This window comes from Brachionichthys hirsutus, chromosome 19 (assembly GCF_040956055.1).
Source record: "Brachionichthys hirsutus isolate HB-005 chromosome 19, CSIRO-AGI_Bhir_v1, whole genome shotgun sequence".
In the NCBI taxonomy this organism is placed as follows: Eukaryota; Metazoa; Chordata; class Actinopteri; order Lophiiformes; family Brachionichthyidae; genus Brachionichthys; species Brachionichthys hirsutus.
This window is the reverse complement of record NC_090915.1, coordinates 4,442,125-4,461,892: the sequence shown is the minus strand read 5'-3', so window position 1 is coordinate 4,461,892 and position 19,768 is coordinate 4,442,125. Positions and strand designations below refer to the sequence as shown.

Here is a 19,768-nt window from a genome sequence, read left to right as displayed (position 1 = left end):
TGTGGGTTGGGTGTGTGTGTGTGTGTGTGTGTGTGTGTACCAACCAAATAATCCTCATTCCTCGCTCTCTGGTCCATCTGAGCTAACCTATACAATTGCGGAGGGGGAAATCAATGGCTGTCCCTGCACACACACACACACTGTCTAAGCTATCAGCCCAATAATGGAGGATGGTTGCAGTTTGTACAGAACCACACTGCCTGTTAGCTGCTAATGATTTATAGCTGCAAATCTACTCAAGTTGTTCCCCAAAGCTCCGGTTTCAGAGTTTAAAACTTGTCTTTGATCTAAAACATCCTTGTGCAACAACCACTGTAACTCCTTGAGAAATGGATTTAGCTCAATGACAGTAGTTCTGGTAAAACAGTTTTATGTGCTCTAGTTTTCTAAATCTGTTATTTTATGCAGAGAGTATGCTCTGGGCCTCGGGCACAGGTGCTGCGAGGAAAGATTGTGCTGTTGTGTTGATTGAATGAGGTGGTATGAACCACACACAGGTGCAGGAATGAACCACACACAGGTGCAGGTGTGAACCACACACAGGTACAAGTACCAAACAGCTGTTTGTCCATAGGTGTATTCATGTTGTTCATGAGGAGAAATCTAGTTCACTATTTTTGCAATCAAGAAAGTTTTGCATAAAATTAGTATATTTTTTGTAAATAAGATCAAACTTTAAATACTCAGGATCCTCCTCCAGATGGATGGAATGAAGATAATTGAATTGTTGCAGTTAATTAAATTAAAAGCAAAAGAAAAGAGGGGGGGGGCTCATAACTTCCCAAATGTTAAAGGTCTTCCGTCGAGGACGTGGGAGACAATTAAATAAAGTTTGTGTTTTTTTAGTCATGTTAAAACCCTCATCTTAGACAGCAGGTTTTTATTGTGCTGCTGTTGCGCAATCACCATGTAAACAGACATTGTTTTTGACAACCTGTGTCGTTCTCTTTTCAAGGGGTAGACAAAAGGCCCCAGACACCGTTGGTTGTCAACAGAGGAGTGCTTTCTTCTCTGTTTTCCCCCTCGCTCTCTCCGGGCTGTCAGCTGTCGGCGTCCGGCCTGTGGCGGCGTTACAGAGAGAGATGATTTCCTCTGTTATCAGTGTTGAAACAGACAAATCAATCCTGCCCTGACTACCCAGACAATTAGTCGCTTTATTAGCCTCCTTGGAGAGCAGCTCATCTGGAGGGGCGCGTCAAGTACCACCAACAAACGGTCCAGGGGGCGAGGAGTGAGCCTGTTTAACATGGAACTGGGGAAAGCGGTGAAGATTGATCGGGTCGTTCTGCATATGTCAGATGATTTGGACAGCGCTTCTCCAGTCAAATCGCCATTAGTGGGGAACTCAAATAACAAGTTCCGAAAACTTTATTCCTGTAATGTCAAGTTTTATTTTGTGGCAAATATTGAACTTATCTTTTTTTGAGATAGGGACTATATCGGTAGAAGGATGCTGAGGATGGACCTGCCAGGGAACAGGACTAGAGGTCGACCCAGGAGAAGATACATGGACGTAGTGAGGAAGGACATGGGAGTGGCTGGCGTTGGGGAGGACGATGCAAAGGACAGGGTGAAGTGGAGAAGGTTGGGTTGCTGTGGCGACACCCTCAGGGGACAAGCTGTAAGAAAAAGAAAGATCGCAGAAGTTATTCAAGTTTTTCAACTGGGATCAAAGTAACTTTACCACTTTGATCCCAGACAATATTTGAGTTGATTTTTATCACTTTAAGCATCAGAATTTTCCCCTAAAAAAATATTTATTTAACAATTTAATTGTAGGGAATTTGAGTGTTTTCTTACAAATTTAGATTTTATAATTTCAATGTTTTATACATACGTTTGCAATCTCAGATGTTGGAAAATGTTCTCATAAATTTCATTTTTCATATACACAGTTTTGAATTCAGGCCCTTGATCTTAAAGCATTTCTTCCACCGCTGTTCAGCAGACACATAACGAGTCCGTCTCAAATGACATTTAAAGGAATAAACATGTATAAATAGAAGCCAGACTGACTGCACAATACAATCATTACGTTATGAAGCCACACAGAATCAGATGAATACAATCACGGGACTCATTTTGCAGCAAAGTGCCGAAATCCAATTTTGATGAGTGCTTTAAAAAATCGTGTTATTCTGATGTCAGAGAACACAAACAGCAAATCACATTTCAGAGTGGAAAACAAAAGGAGGAAAGCCATTTGAAGAAGAAGAGAACATCAGACTGGATCCTCTTCAATGTTAGGATTCTCTGTCGGGATTCACAGTTTATACTTTAATTAGAGCATTTAATAACGTTATTATTAGCCTAAGCGATGAGGACGCACCGGGGATTCGAGTAAATGTTTGTCGGCCTTTAAACTCCACGATGAATGAAAATAATCCAACACACCCTCTAGAAACGAGAATAATACCTCCCATAGAGAGGAGGAAGAGGAGGAGGGGGAGGATTGGACTGAAGAGCAGACAATTTCCATTCTAAGAACTCTTACTGGCTATTGTGGACGGCAAATTACATAAAGTGGTTTATGTAGAGAACGACAAAGGAATTGATTGCAAAAAATACACAAAGTCAATAAGAAACAAAGTTTGATCCAGAAGGTTTCCAAAGCTTTCGGTTGCCCAAAGTTTTCTTAACCACATTTTGAAATCTTTGCAGAATTCACGTGAATCATCGAGAGAACTTGTTGTTTGGCGCGAAGAAGAAAAAAAACACAAGAAACACAAAATAAATGCCTTTGGGACAAGCTAATATTGTTAACCTGGTGGAGCGGCTAACATCGATGATAGTTTTATTTTGTTTGTTTAGTAAACTTGATCTCAGCAATACGAATTCTTTATTATTAATTAGCTCTAGCTGTAATTTATAACAAAAATTCTGCTAGGGGCAAATAAAGCAACCAAGATTTCAGGAGTTTAGGTCCGGTAGGGCCGGCTTGAAATCGAAGTTGTTAACGCACTCAATGCACGTATTGTCGCTCGTCTCCGGCTCTCACGTCACCGACATTGAGAGATAGAATTATTCACAACAAGCTGCTGATTCCGCTTCCTGTTAGGACTCAGCAGGTTGTCGCCTCCTTTTTGTTTACGTGTTTATTTGCACTGGGGGCCACCTCTCAAGCCTGCCTTTGTTGTTCATCGTGCGTCGCCTGCAGGCGCGCTTTCCCGAAGTCTCACCTTGTAACAAGCTGCTGGGAAGAAAAGGGCTTTGAACACAACTAAACAGACACTCGTGCTCATCGGTAAGTTTCCGGCCTTTAAGATCAACATCGGTGGACTCGGGCACCGGCACGTCACCATGCTGGGAAAAAGAATGGCTCGTTTTGTGAAGGTAAATGTGTGCGAGTTTGTAATTTAAGTCAGTGGGAGCTCGACACGACAAGCGCGGAGCGGCGTGCTCGCAGACGCTCACGCAGCTGAAAGGAGTCTTTGGAGTCGATTAATTTGCGTCTCTGTCTATTTACGTTTTGGAAGCTGAAGGCTGACGACTCGTTTGCGTTCAGACAGGAAAATGTGATCAAAGCCGCACCGAATCAAAGGCGCGGTGAAACCGCTGTAGGAATGAAAATCTCATATAGAACGGGAAAAGTTCCTCCAGCTCCACGCGCTGCCGCAGCGGAGGATCGTTGAGGCAGGGCTCCGCTAAAATAATTGGACAAAAACACTCCGTCCAAAACTACTCCAACATCCCCGTTTAGTTTCAGACTCTTCTATGCAGTCCCCATCAAAATGATGTAAAAAAAATAAAATAAAAAAAAAGCATTGGTTTTTAATTTACTTTTAACAGTCTTAAAAAAAACCTACAGAAACGGCCACTTCTTTTTGCAGAATCACCGTCAACGAATTGTGACATAATATCCCATAAATACGTGTCCAAGTTTGTTGTTTGAGCAGATTAGCGTCCTGCGGCGGCACAAGGCACTTTAACGACACAAGGCTTTTATTTTCTGGTTGCGGTGGCCTTCCCAGACGACAGATATCGTCAGGCGTTCTAACGTGTGAGAGGAACAACTACACACGACATCATCATCATCATCATCAGATGTGAATCTGAAGACGAAAGGCGGTGCTGAAGTGTCCCAAGTTTAAAGTCAGAACTCAACCAAGCAGCCGCCTCACTGACATGTTCTAAAAGGAATGTCATTTCTGCCGGAGCCAAAGCAAAACAAATCTCTTCTTGGGCAATTTTCGGCGATTTGCTTGTCAGGCTGTGCTTTTTTTTTTTATAGATGGCAGACTGATGAGACTCGACTGCAGAAAGCAGCAGATGCAAATCACAAATCACAGACAAGACACTTCAGCCGCCGCTGACGAAATATTCAAATCCAATCAGCCTCTGTTTTTCCTGTGTTATTCAATCGACTAACATCATCGACAATAAATGTGATAAGGTTGCAGGCTAAATGAACTATTCTTTCTGGACTGGGCTGTACTGGTGCCGCTAGAGGTGCCGTTACCTCTAGGCACCTCAGGATCAATCAGGACAGCTGCTTTTAATCCAAGCTACTTCATTGTGTGAACCTGGACTGGTCCTGGCAACACCATGTGCTGCTTAATTAGAGCATTAGCTGCAGATTTAAGCAGATCACGCAGGTTTTGAACAATTTACTGTCACATATCCAACGGTCCAGGCATGTTTCATATATATATAGACATTCAGGAATCTTGATTAAATCATGCCTGTTTATGATGAGAGTTGCTGATGTTGTTTTAGATTAATATGCAAATCTATGATAATTTCACCGCAGGCTCGCTTCCAGTGACATGCAAGATGTTGTAGCAGCTGTTAGTGCGCTTCCCAACACATAAATCTGTCAATGAAATGAATTCATTATCCACAAGAAAATACATTTTGGTTTATTTGTCGTGTACGGATCAAGTGTCGGGTCAAAGTCAAGGATTTATTCATATATATTTATACTTCTTTCCATATGACTATAAGCGTGCAATATGTGTGTGTGCTATATGATTCTTTATATATGGAGAAATGATGCTCAATAGTGCTGAAAGGCTCTCAATGATCTTCAGAAACATTTGTACAAAGTAAAGTAGTTTTTTTGTGTGTAAAAAATACAAACTTCATGTCCATGTACACCAGGGGTGTCAAACTCATTTTCTCCAAGGGCCCCATTAGCATTATGTTTGCCCTCCAAAGGCCAAATGTAAGCCGTAACACAGTAAAAGATTTAACTTAATGTAGTGGAAAAGACGTCACTTTCAGGATCAGCACCGGACAGCTCCATATCCTATATCCTATGGAGCTGTCCGGTGCTGATCCTGAGCGCCATATGTAGCCGGGATCAACATGTCAGCACATGCTGGAAAAAACAATAAAGTTCAAATAACTTTCAATAGTCACCGCCAGCAGATTATTAATTTCCTGACTGCAGCGTGTTGCTATTGTTATTGCCATGTTGCTGAATTTTTCTGTTTGATCAGTTCACAGACAAACATTGCATATTCAATTGTATAGCATTAACTTTGTTCAAAACTCTTGTCACAGTTGAGAGGGGCAGAACTTCAGTACAACCAACAAATGTGGTTTGTTAAGAAAATGTGTGACAGATGCAGCATTTTACAAAAACAAATGTCTCCACACAGCCCTCGCAGGCCACAATAAATGACATGGAGGGCCACATTTGGCCCCCGGGCCTTGAGTTTGATACATGTGATGTACACAAATAGAAAAAAATATTGTTACTTTTTCATAATGACGTTTCTGCAGATGGTTCGGGTTGAAAAGGAGAAAATGAGGGGAACTTTGTGGCTCATTCACACAAACCGAATCCACGTGTTCATCTGGACTATATTGGATTACATTATAGATTTGTATCATTGCTCGCCTTCACTCCTTCAGGATGAAGAGGCTGGTCGTACAAGGACAACGTGTCCTTCAGCAGAGCGTACCTGCCGAGGAGGAGGATCTGTCTTCATCCACAAAGTCTCTGTTGTGTGTCTGGATGAAAATGTGTACTGGACTGTAGAAAAAGCCCATAATAGTCGCTCCTGTCACAGATTCTCTCAGAAAAGAAGAACTGAAAATCGACCAACTCCACAAAGTCATCCAGTTCTCAGAAGCCTGCATTCTCCCAGTCAACAATGAGCAGCCAGCAGGAGGTCACAGAATGAGTAGGACATACTCAGTTAGAGGAGAGTAATCTATTACATTCCAGTGTGGAGCACGAACAGATGAGATGAGATGGACACATGTTCAATCCATTTAAATAGGGAACAGCCTCTAATGAGCGGAGTGCAATCAATTCACTCAGACATCAGTACACACACGCACACACGCACACACACACACACACACACGCGTACATACACACACACATCACCTTGTCATGCTGTAACCATGACGGCTACCTTCTCGTGATTATCTCCCCTCTGCTGACGTCTGAGGGCTGCAGCGACACCATAATCTGCCCCCCCTCAGCCCCCATCGGCCCGTGTTCAGACACAGTGGGATCTGCTCTTTGCTATTCAGCCGCAGCAGCTTCATGAGTTTGCTCGGTGGGCCGGCAGCCGCTGTCATTTCAGCTCCATCACACGGGCAGGATTGACCACGGGCGGGGAGGCGAAGCGTGTGGAGACGGTTTTCGATTGGCTGAGTGTGTTTGGAGTTTGACGGCGGGGCCACTTAATGCACAGCAGGATGTAAAAAGACGCACAAAGTGTGTGTGTGTATCCTGACATGAGCGATGCAGGCGTGGAGAGTATTCGACGTAACCGCCAGGCCTCCGTCGAATAATCCGACCCACGTCGATCTTATAAAACGACCGGAGAATAAACTCCAGCATCGGTCGATCAACTCCTTCACAGCAGAGGAGAAGAACCCCAAACTCCTCATTTTTAGGGATTAAAAATGAGTTCCCTGCACCAGGAATCGTTTAGTATGTGTGAGAGAAATGACCGAGAGAGATAGCAGAGAGCAGAGAGCAGACAGACAGACAGACAGACAGAGGCAGCAAACGTCTTCACAGGTCTCTCTGTGTATAAACCCTGCAGGAACACAACGGTGGTTTTTAAAAAAAAGTTAAAAGAGAAAACCTAATTAATGTTATCTGAGCGTCCCCGTGGAGGAGAGTTGAAATTAAATTAAATTAAATGTCTGTCTGCTCGGCGGAGGGAGCGACAGGGTCCCCGCCACCGAGCACGTCTCACGCTGCCTCGCAGGCGTTCCCATCGGAGAGGAAGTGGCGAAACCGTGACTGCTGAAACAGAAAACATGGCGTTGTGGGACGATGAGCTTATTTATGTGTGAGCCTCTCGCTGCTGGTTCGTTCACAATGATCAATCAGAATCTGCAGCAGAGAGACGGCGTCGGCCAGTGGGAATGACCTCTGGTAACCCCTGACCCCCACCCATCCACAGAGGTCAGGGGGAACGCTAAGGATGGTGGCGCCGACCGTGTCCTGTCCCCGCCTCCAGAGAACATTTACTAGAATCAGCTCAGAACCTGCAGAGTCGGCAGCAAACAAAAATGTCTGCTGGGCTGAGAGACTTCCGACTTCCTGTCAGCGCGAGAGGGACAGGTGACGACTTCCTTTACAGCAGAATATTTAACCTTTGATCTGAGATGTAATTTAAGGTTGAATTTAAAGGGGAGTTGAAGAGGGACTTCGGGAATAGATGGCCCGACTGCTGCCGGGTGACCTCTGGCGAACTTCCCTCGCCACCGGCGCCGGGTTCCTCCTGTAACGACTGCATCTGTGACTCAGTTCTTCCTCCATAATCACCCCCCCCCCCCCCCGACCCCCCCACCAATCACTCCATCACTGCTGCAGCCACCTCATTAATCAGCGTTAATTAGAATCGCCTGCGGGAGCGGCGGCTGTAATTGAATCAGAAGGTAAGAGAGGTCAGCGCTGCAGGCCCAGGTTAGTGAAAGAGAAGTTTAGTGAGGGCGTGTGTGTGTGTGTGTGTGTGTGTGTGTGTGGGGGGGGGGGGGCTCTGACAGATCACCGCGTCGCTAAAGTGATTTCCCTGCAGACTGATCTGGATCGGGTCGCCACACTTCCTTCGAGCCGCTCCATTGTGTTAGATAACGAGGACGCTCGACGTACGAGCATCCTCGTCGTTCTGTAAACACGACCATCCTGTTGCTTGGCAGCAGAGCTCCTCCTCTGATTGGAGGGTAAAGGAACTGGACCTCATTCTGTCTCTCCTCAACCTACAGAGGCCTCGTTTCTCCTTGGGTTAACCGCGAAGCGCCGCCATCTGCTAACGGCCGCTAGCTTCTAAAGGCTAGGTCAATTCAATGCTGTTTCGAGCCCCTCCCCCCCCGACCTTTCACAGTTGTCGTCTTCTGTCCTGTCCGACGCTGTTCAGAGACGTCGTGTCGAAGCTCGACCGCTTTGAACTCGATGAAGCTGCGAAGGTTTAAAATCGGGGGGGGGGGGGCGCATCGAGTTGAGAGCACTGAGAGTAATCACAAAGTCTGTAATACTGCAGTAGTATTATTATTATTGATTAATCTGTAGATAATTTTCTGGAGCTGGCAATCCGGAGCTGAAGCGCCGATTTGGGAACGGATCTCTTGGTCCAGAGATATCAGAAAAATGCTGAACAACAAACCTGCCGAATGAAAAAAAAAGAAAAAGATGCTAAACCTGATTTGTGGCACATTTCAGGCAAAACACAAAAAGTCACGTGTCTCGGCTTCTACGTCTGGACGAGCCGCCGAGGGACGACGCGGCGATATTGAACCATGTCTGAGTCAGACCTGACGTGTATTTTTAGCTTTTCTTTTTTTTATTGCAGCCTGTTGAGCGTCAGCAGGTGATTTTCGACATGGCCTTCACCTCCACGAAGTCGCATCACGACACTAAAAGCATTCAGCGATGAAAGAGCTCGCCGCAGGGCTCTCTGGAAGCAACCGCATTTATGCAAATTGTCCATTAGTGGTTTCTATTATCGGTCAATCAAAGCCATACATATTCATCCTTTTATTCAAGTTGAAATCTATATTATTAAAACGCGTTCCTGTCTGGATGAGTTTTTGTGTGATTTTTTCCCATTAATATGTTTATGATAATCGTTGTATAGAAATGCGGTTTGAATGCCGCTGGAATCCGCAGAGTGTGACAGAACGCTCGTCTTTACAGCACAGACCTCCGCCAAGCAGCTCGTTCCCCTCTTAACTGGATTCACACCGTCCACATGGTGGATCTGGATCATCATCAAAAGGTTTTAAATGGTTCTTGGTGTCTTTATATACCAACATATCAAAGGTAAAAGTGAATCAGAGTTGATGTCAGATTGACAAGAAGAATTGATTTGGAGTTTGGATTAGGAACGTTTTTAACCCCTGGATCTTGACTCTCAGGTGACATGCAGACAACCTGCAGGTAAAACACGTGTCTTAAAATCGCGTTCTCCAGTGATCCAATCTATATTTCTATTTAAAGATCATATGTATGTGAATTAAAGGCAGGATGACAAAAATGAGAGGATTATTGATTATTGATGGAGTTCAGGTCGCTCCATCACCGCGCGTGATGCTTCTCACGCAGTGTGTGCGTGCGTACGTGTGTGTGTGTGTGCGTGTGTTGGGGAGGCGGTTTCTAGGTTTTTCCCTCAGTAGTCGCACGCGATGGGGACGCGCAGAAGGGAGAGCGCAGAGGACGCACGAGGAAGCCGGAGTGGATCAGAGCGCACGGGAGACGCGCACGCCACGGACACAGTTGGATTTGGAGTAAACCGACATTACTATAGGGAACATATCACGGGCGTGACGTTCTCACAGTCACACCGATCACAAGGGGGGGGAAAGTTGGCGTAACGCGCGCGGATGCTGCGCGTGGAAAGTGTTGATTCCGCTGACTCCGACGCGCGCTGCTGCACCGGAACATGCGCTCAGTGCGCGCTGCTTTGGGTCTCCAGACGGGGGTCCGGGATCCCCGTTAAGACCGTCTCCGGCATGTCGGGCGGCAGCGCAGAGAGAGAGAGTGAGTGAGAGACGCCGGGGAGAACGGCACCGGACAACGACGCGCCCCCCCGCCCCCCGCCCCCCCCCTCATTCCGTCTTCGTGACTTGTTGGATTACCGCCGCACGCGACATGATCCTAATTAACGTCATCACTTTGGTGTTTGTGTTAGGTGAGTAAAGCCTCCCACACGCACTCCTGCACGTGCGCGCACGCAGACACACAGCAGGTTGAGCGCGGTGGTGGTCCATGTGGGATTCTTTATCATTACATCCTCTGGAGATTATTGATTACTCCGACCCTTCTCCTTGACCCCCCCCCCCCCCCCCCCATCTCATGCGCGCCCCCATTTCACTCCTGTAAAGGTGCGCGGCCCGGATTCGAACCTCCTCCCGACGCTGCTCTTCGTTTATTAAAAGGTTTAATCTGTGAAATCTGTTTGAAATGACTGTCAGAAAACTTAAAATAAAACTAAACCGGAACTAAAATCAGGTTATATTATTTGTAGCTGCTCTTAAATGTGACTTCAGGATATGTAATTCTATTAAACGCAGCCTGAGGGTTTACCCTCTGATGGTCTTGGGATCAAGCTTCTTTTATTCTTACGCACAGCAGATTTGAACATCTACACAGTAATTTATAGAAGAAACCTCATGTAATTAATCTACAATCATTTTATCATCATAATACTAGTATTTTATCTCAGTCTCTCTGAGTTCCAAATATAATTCAGTTCATTCTTATTCTGAAAAATTAATCACATTTCCAAGGCTGAAGATGCTCAAACATTCACCAAAATATTTGCATGTTATTGGATTATGGGGTTGAATGTGGCAAAATTGCTCAACAGCGCCCCCTACAAAACTTCAAAGCTCCTGGCCTCGTGTGACGTGTTCCTTATAAAGATATATAGGCAAAGGTCATTGAAACTGTCAGAATTTGAATTTTTTAAAATTATTAATTCCCACACATTTTATTTTAACAAACTCAAACCTCATATTCTTGTGTTTTGATGAACGTGTCTTTAACTCTAAAGTTGTGGCCACTTTTACCTTCTGCCTGGTCACTCCCAGGTAATTCACCTGGAGGCGTTTTTATCAGAAGTCATATATGAAAGGAGAGCGAAGGGAGCGCTGCATAAAACCATTACTTCCACCTCTAGACAGAAAGGTCAGAATTTCATTTCAGTTTGTGCAAATATGGTATGAAATGAAAAACGCGTCACAAGGAAGGTGGTTTTACCCAAAGCCTCCATTAGCCTGCAGCCGTTTCTGAAAATGGGGACGTCTGACATAGACTCAGAGCCCAATTTCCCTTTTTTTTGACTTCACATGTTGGGAGTCCATTCCTGAACGCTTTGACGTGCCGACCTGCAGGAATCGCTGCAGCGCCGGCAGCAACAGGAAGCAGAACAAAAGTGATATCACAGAGCGTGTGATGTGCAAATTAATCTCAGGGTGACGTCTTTTGTTTTTCTTTTCTTCCTGTTAACAACTGTTGTCAGGAGGATAACATTCTTATTTGATACGGCTTAGCCTGGAGCAGCATGTCAAGTGATTAAAAACAAAAGGAAGACCAGCGTTTTATTCTAATTACAGCTTCCTTTTTAAATTGAACCACAGGAAAACAGGGTATTTGTAATGGTTGCATCTTTATTAAACTCATCTATTACTTCACTGGATATTAACACTATATTTTAATTATATTTGTTTTGCACAACCTCGCAACAATTTGTAACGTCACAACATTGGAAACGTTAAGGTGGGCCCTTCAAAATAAAATACCTTATATCTAAAGATATTAAAAACAGTCTCATTTCTAATCACTTTTTCCATGTTGCTTTCCAACATATTACGCTTGACTGGTTTCCTTTTGAATGGAGAGATGAATTAAACCGCTCTGCAGACCCACCAACACGATGGCAGCCCGACTGACGTCAAATGAGGGCCATTCGACTAACCATTGCCCCCCCCCCCCCCACCCACCCAGATGTGTGCGATTCAGATCTGCGCTCTCCTGGCTGGAGGGAACCTCTGGACTGCGTCCGAGCCTCTGAACTGTGCAACCAGAACAGCCAGTGCAGCTCACGTTACCGGATCATGCGCCAGTGCCTCTCTGGCGGCGACAAGGAGCGCAGCGCCATGCTGGCCTCCAAGGAGTGCCAGGGGGCGCTAGAGGTGCTGCAGGACTCGCCGCTGTACGACTGCCGCTGCAAGAGAGGCATGAAGAAAGAGCTGCAGTGCCTGCAGAACTACTGGAGCATCCACATGGGTCTGACTGAGGGTAAGCCGCCAAACGCAGTTAATTACGCCTCCCGCCGCGCCACCGTTCGGAGCTGGCAGATGAAACGGGGAAAGAAAACTTCTGGTGAGAACTTTCAAAGATGGAAGAAGGGCTCCGCATCGGTTTCTGTGTGGGCTTCAGTTTGGGGTCAAGGTGGGGGGCAGAGACAAAGGGAAGTTATTTAAAGAAGATTCAGCGTTTGTAGGTGTTTCCACTGCATGTGAAAACCAAGTAGTTTAAATCCTTGAGTGTCTCAGAGGGAGAAGTGTAAAACGTGCTCGTCGGCCCGGGTGGATATTGACAGGTTTTGCAAGCTCAGGGATCACGATGAGGCAGGAACGTGCTGCCGGCGTCGTCTCTCCTGTCCTGTGTGCTGAAATGTCTGTTTACATCTTGATATTTCTTACCTGTAGAAGGTGTAAACACACCGCCTCAACGATATCTCTCCACAGTTACGCCTGTAAGTCAAAGATTTATGTCATTTTGGCTCATCTCCTCCCTCTGCTGGTCGAGTATATATGATTGGGCCATTATTGCGCCTTCATCCTGCTTGTACACTGCCCGATAGTGTTTTTTTTTAAAGTGCTCATTTTAAAATATTTAATTTTAAATTACGTAGATTTTAAACTAAATCTGACGGTCATAGTTTCTATCCTGATGCTGAGTAGTGATGTAGATTTACACTGGGAAGATGTCACCGTAGACAGGCCAACTTGCATTATGGGTAATGTAGGCAACAAGCGTTTGAAGAATCAGAATCTGAAAACACTTTATTGATACCTGGAGGGAAATTTAAGAAAGAAGAACAATGTGTGGAATAGGAAAGACAATTTATGTTTCTGCTGCATCAATGCTCTTTTTTTTAAAAAAAAGAAGAAGAAGAGAATGTAGAATGCACAGGAACACGGAACACGCCTCCAAACATGAAACACACACACACACCAACACACACACAAACTGGCCTAGTTTGTGTCTCAGCAGTGGTAGAGCTCATTAAGAGCTTCCCTGTTTGTTCTCCGTTCCACTCAGGATGTCTCTGTAGAACCATGGTGCGCAGACACACACACACACACACACACACACAGTTCAGTCAGCATCTGGTTAGGATCCTCTCTTTGGAGGACCCAGAACTCGTTGCAGGGATGTGTCATCTAGACTGGCACTAACTGGGGATTCTCCAGGAGGAACTGGTTAAAAGAGATTCTGAATCAATTCAGGCACTGATCCAAATTCCACTGATTTGAGTCAAGGAAATAATTCCTGCTAATATCTGATAGGAATCTTATAAACGAAGAGGAATCTTATAAACTATTGGGCAGTAAAAGCAGACCACCTCTCACCTTAAGGGATGCTCACAGCTTGTAAGGCTCTAATTGGATGGCTGCACAGGACGCCATTGTTCTTGGACAGGATAATTGCTAGAGCTCAAATTAAAGGGCTCTTGCGTAAGGATCGTCACGGATGTGTACGTACAATACCAGAAGCAGGAAAGGTAATTCTGGGTAATTTAGTGGGCAGAACTTCGGCGACACGGTTTTACGTTGGAGTTATCATCATTCTGAAAACATCATTCAAACACAGCAGAAGTCTGCGAACAGACACGGGACGTTCGCCCGCTGCATCCTTAATTACGTTACATTTGAGATATGACTGATTTCAATTGTGCTCGTCCAGGTTTAATTTCCAGCTATGTGACAATGAACAAAAGGGTTTTTTGTGCGCTGCTTTCCTCCTGCACGAATATTTAGCAGAGCAGAAGAGGCTTTACAGCTTAAAACTTATAATAGAATCAGAAGAGGTGAGACTGAAAGACGTTTCTCTGTGCCCAGGGTTAGTCAGGATTCAGAAGACCGATTACAAATTTAAGAACTACAGAATTGTACAGGTGTTTCCATCTGGACTACAGATTATTTTTTTCATCCTTCATCCTGCGACAAAATTAACCATCTGAAGATTAATCAGGATAAACTATTCGACCAACTTGTCTCTCTCTCTCTCTCTTTCTCTCTCTCTCCTTCTCAACCCAGCCGGTCCAGACAGATGGCCGTCCACTATGAGCCTTAGGTTCTGTCCAAGGTTTCTGCCTGTTAAAGGGAAGTTTTTCATTGCCCCCCCCCCCCCATCACCAAAGAGCTTTCCCTGCTACACCTGTAAAGTGCCTTGACAAAACTTTCTGTTGTGATCTGGTGCTAAAATTTATTTGAATTGAATTTTTCAGGGTGTCACTGAGCTACAAGTGTTTGTCTGTTAGCTTGCAAATTAGCATCGCTAAAGCGACCTCAAATTTGACTATATGTTAATATCATCAGCAGCTATCAGTGATGTGCAATGACATTGTCTGTCGGCCAATTGTGTTTCATTCATTCTATAGGTGTGTGATGAAATAGCATCTTTGTCAAACTGTGTGAGCTCTGCAGGCGTGGATCACACCGTGCACGGAGCGATTTTAACACGCGTCTTCTTCAAGTTAAGAGAATTCTGATACACGGATTTACTGCCAGGCTCCAGATGTGTTTTATGGGAGGCTAAACTTGAATTATTTTCCAACAGCTTGATGAAATAATGAACTGATGAAAATCAGTTTCAAAAGGAACGACGGGATTCATTGACTTTAGTGTATTAGCATTAGTATAATAAAATTCGCTTAATAACGACTGATCTAACGCAATTGTGAATTTAATTTTCACATTTTCAGTACAGAACGACACACAAACTAATCCCCACAGCGACTTATACAAAAAGAAAACAGGCTTAAATTATAATGCGATGGAATCAAACAAACGCTGCAGGAGGTTTAGAAGCTTTTTTACGTGTTTGATGTTGTTGATTTAAGTTTTCAACAGAACGAAAGCTTCATCACTGCTGCTCAAGAGAAGGCTGTTCATTTCTTTGATTCTGGATTCAATACCTTCTGTGTACCGCAGCAATTTTCCAGCCGTCCTCAGCAGCAGACCTTTTTTTTTCCTTCCCGGTAAACACGCTCTGCTGCCCGACATTATGTTTCATCCTGAAATGTTAAATCCAGCTGATGCTACAAAGCGTAGCGCCTTTTCTTATTTCTGTCCTTACTGCAGTCTTGATCGCAAGAATTATAAACAGCGATAAGCCCGGACAACAGAGTGACACTAATGTTCTTATACCAGTTGTTTCACTCTGAAGGACACCGGCTGTCAAGAGGAAAGGTGACCTGAAGCCTTCCCACTACGCTAACCCCTGCGCCACCGTCTCGCACTTGTCTGATATTCCACTCCGATAATCTACATTAATATTTTACACTGATGATCTCCCTCTACCACTTCCACTGGAACCTCAGCTGTGGTCATGAACAGAAAGAACGAGAGGGTGGGTAGTAGAGCCTGAAATAATCTTCCTTTCTTTGGGTGGGGAGGGTCAGCCTCAGAAAGGGAGGGGGCGCTCAGAGAGCAGCCACGATTCCTTCATGTGGAAGAAAAAAAAGCCCGTTGCGGTGGTGCAATATCTGGTCAGGATCCTGCTAGGTATCCCGAGGCGTTCCCAATCTCACCTCGATTGGGAACGCCTCGGGATACCTCGAGGAACTGGAAAGTGTTGCTGGAGAGAGGGACGCCTGGAATACCCGATGAGTCCGTCGACACCCCGGCCGACCCCAGCAAGAGGAAGACGACGGACGCGTTAATCTTCTATGCGCGTTAATTTAATGAGTCTGCAGAGTATTTGGAGGAAACGAGCATTAAACACCGGTTTGTATGTTTGTTTGTTTGTTTGTGGATCAGCTCAGATCCAAAGAGTGAAATCCAGGGAATTGGATGAAAGCATGATGGAAAGAAGAAACGAGCTATTTGAAGACGAGGAAAAGGGGAGTATAGAGCAGGGTACGAGCAGAAAGACGACATCGGGAGGTCACCGCGGGATCAAGCCTCCGTTTAGTTGTTTGCTGGCGTGCCGTGTACGATAGAGGACGGAAGACGGAGGTTAAAGCAGCTCCCCCCTCTTTAAAACGCTCATTTGAAGATTATCGGCTGTCTTGTCGGGGGTGTGGACGCTGCCTGGAAAACAAGGAAGAATCGCCGTCTGACTCTTTCATGGCGGCCTGCTCGACGTACCGCCGAGCACGATGCGATGTTTGTCGTTTGCCGGTTCATTAAACCGAGCTTGAGGGTGGCTTCATTATCCAGAATAAGCGTTTGACTCCATGCATGAGACGCAAACAGAGAGACGAGCCGGGACAGGAATAATAAAGACCCTGCATCTCTTAATGGACGAGGAAACATGATGACTGTATTATAATGTCTTATATTATTACAATTATAATGTTATCCCTCTGAGAGATTTGAACAACGGAGAAACGAACCGAATGAACTACGTCGAGGCGTGACCTTATACGCGATGAAATAAGGCAACGCAAACTGTTTGATTATTGGGGGGGGAGGGGGGAGTGGAGTAATCTGCACCGGGACGGGTCTAAGCTGCCCCTGGTGGGAGTCACAGAGGAGCCGGCGGCCTGCAGGCAGCAGCATTAGTCATGGGGAGCTCTCAGCGTGGCTCTCTGATTCCTTCACCTCTGCTCCGACCTCCTGCTGGGACAGACAAGCTGCTGAAGTGTCTCTATCGGCGGCTGTTTCTGCTGCTGTCGATAATAAACAAAAGTGCATCGCTCACCACAATGGACTGGGGGGGGGGGGGGGGGGGCAGGAAAAGACTGCATTTTATCGTTCACTTTAGAAATCAGTCCTTGTCTCCTGTGCTGCGTTTGATAGTGAACGACATAAGAAGGTGCGCCACTCATCCGTTGCGCTTTTTTGCAGAACAAAACAGGTTATGACAAATCAATTGGTGGCAGATTTTATTGTTTCAGGGTTTCCACTCGGGGCACGCTTACTTCTGCCCCCCTCACAGAAGCCACGTCCTGCGTGGAGGTCAGGGTTCGAATCGAGGATTCTGTCGATTCCGCTTCGGCGACGACGCTGTTGCAAAGCGGCAGCTGTAGGCGGGGGCGTCCTCCGGGGAACCACGGCGGCCATACTGCAGCTTTAGTTTCAGTCGTTACGTCTTTAATGAATTGCCATAACTTTGCAGATGACATCATAAATGTTCACATCACATGAGCAGAAGGAACTGGGATCCACCTGTATGTCTGCAGAACCGGTTGATGTAGACATTACACACTGTCAAGAAGTTTAATGGACCCTGACTGCTAAATGTGTCCTCTGGGAAATCTTTCAGGCATCTGTAATGACTCGGGGAGACGTTTCCTCTCAGCCATTTCTGCTCGTCGCATTGAGTTCCTGATCCTCGTGACTGCGATCGCCCGCGTTTACACATTGATAAGCAATTATAAAGTCATTAAGGCAATAATGTGGGAGTAAACAGCATACTCCAATTATGTTAATGTGATGAACTTCTTAATCAGACTGAGTACAAACAGTGTCATAGAAAGAGTTCAATGATCGTAGTTCAAAAGATTATTTATTATACATCAATGTTTAGGAAACATGGCATTTTCCTGACTAAAGTCTATGAACGTTAATTTACTGTCAAAGTGATTGATTTTCAGTTTATCAACTAATTTAAAAAATCCTCTTCAGCTCAATATTATTAACTTTTGTGTTCTTGTCATGTTGATTGAAAACATCATCTGGCAACAAGGATTCTCTTAATAACTTATTTGCTCTTTCAGACTACGAACATGCATTCTTAGGAAATAAGTGTTGGAATAATAAGAGCGTGTGGGCCGGGGATTAAAAAACAAAAACAAAAAAGAGGACAGAATACAGAAGCTGATGAATTTCTGAAACACTGAAAGATTGTTGACTCAGACTGTTGAATAAAACACAAGAGACAAACACTTTACAATCGTGCCAGATAAAGAGTTGAAGTTTTTACATTCTCTGAATTTCATTCCAAACAGAAGATAAAAGTAAACTACATTCAGGTTGTTGCTGCTCTGCCTCCGAAAGATAAAGACTCAGGATCATAAAGATGCTCCGTGTTGGAACGCTTTGTTGTCAGGATGTCACAAACCCAAACCATCTACTTCTGGGGAATAGTCACAGTTTCCACAGGTGTGACATATGTAGTAAATTCAATGGCTCAGGGCACATAGCATTGACCACCTATTTAGCATGCATGCCAATATGTCAGGCCTACGCTGCTCTGTCCAGTAGTTAATCACAGAGATGCTCAGAGTTCAGACGACTAAACGAGACATTAAACACCGACATTGATATTTAGCACCCAGTCAAATAAACGGCTAATTTACCAGCCTGACTAATGACTGATATGTTTAGCATGCAGGCTAATGAGCAACTATTTAGCATGTGGGCTAATGAGGAGGAGCTGGAGGGCTGATTAGAATGGCTCCACAGAGAGATGCTGCCGTTCTCTGTTTACTCATCTTGTTCCCGGCTGGCTGACAGGAGCTCAGCCAGGAACCGCTGCTGGTCCGTCTGAGGAGCGCCAGCAGAGCGCGCACAGAAAGATGGACGCCGTTCAATTCAGTATGAACCCCAGCGTTTGGGAAGCTGGAGAACATTGGAGATGTTTCATGCACCAGAGAGCACCAGAGTTCCCAGGTGCATTTGGACACCCTTATAAAACCTGACGTAATTGCTGCAGAACAAACAGGCAGAACATTAAGCAGTTTAAAATATGTAATATTCAGGAAAACAAAACATTAATGCAGCAATAATATTCAGCCAAGAGCACAAGTCGTAACAATAAAGCACTGACGGGGATATTTTACTGCACTGTGACAATTCGGTTTGTCATAATTAGTAGCATAAATACCATAAAAACAATAAAAACGTCCCCTTCAGAGAACAAACCCTGTTTACTCGTGACATGAGTGTGTTGCCAGGTCTTCTCCTGGCTCCTGTGACTTAACCTGCATATTTAAATGAGTCCATCCTATTTTATTCTTTTATTTTGTTTTGATGGGTTTTCATTTTCCACGTATTAACGGTAAAGACATGCTTTTTTCTGCTTTCCTGGATCTTTATTTATGCACCTACATTCTATTACAGTGCCGGAAACACGAGAGAGGATTGGTCTTATCTTGGATATAATGTACTTAACTCAGGGCTGGCTGCCAAGCTAACTGCTTTTAGGACTATTGAACGGATTACATCCGGACTACCAGGTACCGATTCTTGTTGAATCAATTGGTCCCAATTTTCTGTAATTAATTCCCAGGACTCTGCGTCTCCTCGGGTTAATAACGCTGAAAGCAGCCCCTCTAAATGGAGCTGGTGCCTGTAATGGCAGACGGCACAGTTAGCCGAAACCTTTTTAATATTTTTTTTATCTTCCTTCAGCATCGATCTGTAGACGTTACCCCCCCGGCTGCTAAGAATAGACCAAAGGCTCGTCCATTTACCTGGAGAGGAAGCTCCTTTTAAAGCCTTTCCTCTAGAGAAGACGTGATGCTAATGATCAGACGTGAAGTTTATCGTGTACTTTTATCACTCGCAGACAAATATGAGGAAATATTATTGTATTATAGTAGTGGTGTACCATTGTGTTACTGTTATATTGTACTGTAGTAATAAAGCAATCTAGTAGAATAGTAGTACCTAA

The 19,768-nt window shown here is 44.8% G+C and overlaps 1 protein-coding gene across 1 annotated transcript in view; it reads left to right on the top strand.

The window, feature by feature from the left end:
- The first annotated feature begins 10,063 nt into the window (after nt 1-10,063).
- Nucleotides 10,064-19,768, top strand: part of gfra2b (GDNF family receptor alpha 2b) — a 28,277-nt gene continuing 18,572 nt past the window's right edge. The window contains exons 1-2 of the mRNA XM_068752847.1: nt 10,064-10,103; nt 11,921-12,214. Of these exons, the coding sequence (XP_068608948.1) occupies nt 10,064-10,103; nt 11,921-12,214 (334 nt within the window). The remainder of the gene's footprint in view (nt 10,104-11,920; nt 12,215-19,768) is intronic.